The sequence below is a fragment of the Montipora capricornis genome, chromosome 10 (assembly GCF_036669925.1).
Source record: "Montipora capricornis isolate CH-2021 chromosome 10, ASM3666992v2, whole genome shotgun sequence".
Taxonomy (NCBI): Eukaryota; Metazoa; Cnidaria; class Anthozoa; order Scleractinia; family Acroporidae; genus Montipora; species Montipora capricornis.
Window position 1 is genome coordinate 56,418,709 of NC_090892.1, and position 5,000 is coordinate 56,423,708.

At 39.6% G+C, this 5,000-nt stretch overlaps 1 protein-coding gene across 2 annotated transcripts in view; it reads left to right on the top strand.

The window, feature by feature from the left end:
- The window catches only part of LOC138021757 (E3 ubiquitin-protein ligase TRIM71-like), a 13,842-nt gene that overhangs the window by 1,459 nt on the left and 7,383 nt on the right, over positions 1 to 5,000 (top strand). For both annotated transcript variants that reach the window (XM_068868757.1, XM_068868758.1), the window contains exon 1: positions 1 to 25. This exon is cut by the window's left edge and continues 1,459 nt beyond it. In XM_068868757.1, the coding sequence (XP_068724858.1) occupies positions 1 to 25 (25 nt within the window). The remainder of the gene's footprint in view (positions 26 to 5,000) is intronic.

A 5,000-nucleotide genomic window follows, 5' to 3' on the forward strand; every position in this document is an offset into this window, starting at 1 on the left:
GCCAAAGGAAAATACAAAACAAAAGGTGGGCAACGTTTTTCATTGCTATGTTTAATTACGACGATTATTGATAGTTTGTCATACCTTTTAATTCAATGAGTAGAGCATCCTCCTCGTGTTTTTCGAATCTTGGCCTGGAATGCTAATCATCGGTCTTTTTGCCAAATAAGGAAACACGTCTCGTCTTTCCCACGGGCACATTTCAACACTACCATCATTTGCTGTATCATTGATTTACAGGCAATTTCAAATATTTTGACAAGTATTATTAGACTGACAACATAGGCTTACAATGATTCAATTTTGCCAAGTAGGTTCTACATCATCTTTCTCACGGACGCATGTCACCACTACCGTCATTTGTTTATTATTTGTTTGATAAAAATTGCTTGACAAAGATTATTAAGCCGTGATGTCGATATCTCAATTCTAATTGGCTACAAGCATACAGCTAATTCTTGCTGGCACTCCGTTCGGTTACGTCATACCTACAGCCGAACAATCGTCTTTATGCATATGTGGTGTTATACCTACACTGTAGATATGACACCACAAGTGTATGTACGAAGGTGACGTCACGCTGAAAAGCACTTGAATGGTTCTTCCATGACTACATTTATAAACAAAGAAGCTCATTGGTCTCAGGTGTAGTTTCTTGCATAATAACCCGGTGTATTTACCTGTGAGTTATCAAGACCCCAGGTTGTCTTGGGCGCTAAAGCCGATAACACGGCCAAGATAATTCTCGATAGCATGATTAACTTCAACAGTAATAGCTAGTCACTGATATATGATTCATTTCTTATATCATTTCATTCGTTGATTCCTTCATCGCGGGAACATTAGAACCCACAAATGACAAGTTCTCAACGTCAGTGGCTTCACAGCTCAGTTGGTTAGAGCGTCGCACCGGTATCGCGAGGTCACGGGTTCAAACCCCGTTGAAGTCCTGAATTTTTCAGGCTTCTCTCCGCAATTGTTAAAATTGAGTTCATAACTGCGAGCATAATATCTTCACTTAAGTAAATAATACTGCCGGTAAATTTCAGATTCTGAACCGGTCAAACTTTTTTTCTGAATAAGCCCGAACACACTTACTTAGTCTATGGACAAGAATTGGGACGAGCTGTTCCCTCAGCCTCTCGCCTCAATTTCGAGCGGTCAGAAGGCAGAATGATATTTTTGCACGGGAACGCTAACAACGCAGGCTATACGTAACTCACTAGGTTGCTTCTCAAGTCAGGGTACACCCTTTCTTGCCGTTTCGCAGATCCACTTTTCTCCGAATCTCCCAACATCTTTGAGGTTCAACAGCATTTAACGAAGTTAACCTTTTCTGGGTCAAAACCTTTAGTGCAAGTTCTAAAGTTCTCACGGTTTCCCCTCTCCTCAAAAAACCAACCTTTGACTTGATTCGCTTTCATCGTTAATTTCAGTTTACAGTGTCCCCAATTAGTGCCCCAGCGCTAGAACGACTAGACACTTAAATAAAGTTCCTTTTTTTTTCCTTTCCTAAAGAACGGAGTAAGGTTTTCATTATACCCTAGAGATATTACCAACGTGCAGGTGAATTCCATTGTGAATACAGCCAACGGGTTTCGTCAGCACGGTGTTGGCGTGGCAGGTGGCGCACGCGTTCGTTTCAAAGACTCTAGAGAAAAAGAGAGACTGCTCGCAGTCTACTTATGAGGCGAAGCAATTTGCTTAAATGATTTTATCTACAATCGTCGTTATCCAGCGAGGCCCAGCAATTTAATGAAATAATCGTAACTACAATTTTTATTGTTTAACAAACTGTTGGCCGCATTCCATCGCGGGGTGGTTTTTAGCTCATTCATGCGCAAGCAATGAATGAGTATCGTGAGGTTGCAAAATGTGGACGGAAATTGTGGAACGTAGACAGAAGTGAAAGTGTCCTTATCAACCCTCCACGCTTCGGTTTAATAAAAGTCTAAATAAACTTCGATTTCGCTGCAATAAGCAAGTGCAAAGAATAAGAAAATGTTTGTGTGGTGTAGTAAATAAATTTTCACATCAAGTCAGCATTTCGCAACCTCTGAAAATCGCGATATGGTTTGGGAACCCGAAATGTTTGCGCCTCTAGGGATAAGCTAAACCGTTTTTGTTACACACGCTAAAGAGTGCAGGAGGCAGACCAAGAGTAAGTTTCTTTTCGTTCGTATCGGTAAGTACCTAAATCATTGCATTATTATTGTGGTTTCCTTTGGAGCTCTTCAACATACGACCCACACATCAATAATAGCGGCCAAGATAGTCTCACTACGTAAAACATTTTTTGACCTCCAGTTTCGATCCAGACTTGAGGCTCAGTCGAACAGAACGGGTGACCCGAAACACTTACTCCCGGTCCACAGACTACCCCGACGGACTACTCCAAAAATACTATTTCAAGTGAGTACTATTGGTCGTAAACAGCGTCACAATTAGTGCTAAGCTTAAACATCCATTTTAAACAGCGTTGGTCAACAGTATTCAAGTCTAAGCACTGAGCTACTCTAGCTTCCGTTCTAGATCACGGATCAGATCTCGAGGGTCGTGGGTTTGAATCCCATCTGGGGTTCGGCTTTTTCCGAGTTCACAGTGGGTTCAATTGTAATGCCTTTCATTTAATAAAGTAACGTATCCTAGTTATTACTAATAGTAACAATTTATCATTACAATCATAATAATGATATAGTAACTTTTTAGTACTTTTTGGCAACCCTCAGAAAGAAATGTAATTTTCTACTTTTTAAATAAGGACTGCTACATAGCGTTGTCATGCAGCTATAAATCCTTTTAATTAAACCCATAATAAATCATTATAATTATCAATTCTCAACCTTTGACCAATCATAGCCAATGTTACTTCCCCAAACCATCCAAAAATCCTACAGCCAAAAGCACACACTCAGTATTCCCAACATTTATGTCAAGGGCAATTAATTAAAGATGGTTTGTAACATTTTGCTGTGTATAGCAACAGAGGTCCACTGTATGACTGCAAATAATGCCTGTCCCCCCTATCCCACAAAGGGGATTAGTTGCCTTATCACCACCACTCCTGCCTCCTGCTCACCCACCCTCGGGAATTTACAATCCCTATCAGCGATAACGCTATTTCCTTATCACGCAATTGCTCAAAAATAAAATATTTGAACTTAACCTCGGCTATTTCAAACTGTTGAATTAGCCAGGCTAAACTATACCAATTTTTCATCATTAAGGCAAAGAATATTATGCTTATTAGCCATGAAATGAAAGAGCTGGCTCCAAGCCCCCTTTGATTCCTATCTGGCGCGGCACAATTCGTTTTAAATGAATGCTCCCATAAGTCAGCGCAATATAATGTTAACACATTGCATGGAATCCAAGCTACTGTCACACTGCATTGCGTAGTGGATTGACTGACACATCATCAATAAACTGTTTCACTTTGAAGTCACTTCAAAATGTAGCTTTGCACAATCCTAAGTCTTTCGCGGTTATTTCATCTCGTTCACTTCGTACAATGTGGGCGAATTATCCTGCAATTTATTTTGTAAGAGCGGTTTTAGAGTAAAAATATAGAATGAAAGATTCGCATTTGTACGCTCACGTTGTCCTTAAAACCTCAAATTTGGTGATTTCGGCATGTGCTAAAAGAAGGAACAACGGAACATCACGTAACACCCAAAATAATACAGACCAACAAAAAAATATTTTACTGTTAAAAGTTCAATTAAAAAAGCGCTTTGGTTTTCTGCTGACCCGAGAACGTCGATACAGATCGCTACCCAAAATGGAGAACGGTGAGTGAAGAACAATCAAGTCATTTACAAATGCAATCTGGCTGAGATCAACTAAATCCTTGGTGATTTTTTTGTCTGTCAGGTAGCAACTCAGACGAGGAGCTTTCTAAAAGCGTGTTAAGTTTCCCATGACAAATTGCCAAGCTGCAAACGTGGAAATAATAATAATAAAAGCGAAAAGATATAATAAAAGCGAAAACGATATAATAATAAAAGCGAACGAAAGCGCAAACTGCCGTGTTAAAGTACTTGCATATTACTTATCCCGAAAGTTAGCATTCTTTTTTTTATGAGTTTTCACTTTAATTGTATGTCTCGTTCTTAAGGTTCGGTAAAGTTGTTTAATGAGCTTATCAAAAGGTCACCTTCATTTGTAGATTCTGCAAGATGGCGATCTATAACTACGTTCTGGGCTCAGTTGTTCAAAGCACGATTTAGCTAATTCTAGGTTTGGGTAGAATTTGAGTCCAGTTTAGTTACCCTACTGTAAAAACATTTCCAAAAGATTTTCACCCTAAAGTTTTCACTGGAATGAAAGTTTACCTTTGGCATAAAATTTGATTTTAAAAAACCTTCTCAACGACCGAGATGAAAATTTCGGTTAGGTCCTAATCCAAGGTTAGCTTTAACAACCGGGCCCTGGTCAGCAGAAAACCAAAGCGCATTTTTTAATTTTATTTTTAATAATAATTTGTTGTTGTTGTTGTTGGTCTTTATTATTTTGGGTGTTCCGTGATGTTCCGGTGTTCCTAGTTTTAGCACATGCCGGTGATTTCACGCTGTTGTTATGCAGAGTATGGCAATAAAATGCTTGCCGCACGTGCAGCACGATTCTTTCTCCTCTTTTAACCAATCATATTATTCTTTTGTGGCGTTGTCGTAGTCGTAGCCGTAGCCGTCGTCGTTTCTTAGGGCCTCCACAGACTAGGGATTTAGTTGTCGACAGCTATTTGTGGTCGACAACTAAAAGTTATCGACAACTAAATATGTCCGACAAAGGGATTCCACACACTGGCGCTCAAATACTGATTTAGGGCCTCCACTAAGCAGTTTCCCTTTTCGAAAAGGGAAACTGCTTAGTTGTCGACAACTAATAATTTGGGGTTTAGTTGTCGACAACTTGTGCCACAGACTACGTTTTTTAGTTGTCGGTAACTTTTTAGTTGTCGATCACAAATAGTTGTCGACAACTAAATCCCTAGTCTGTGG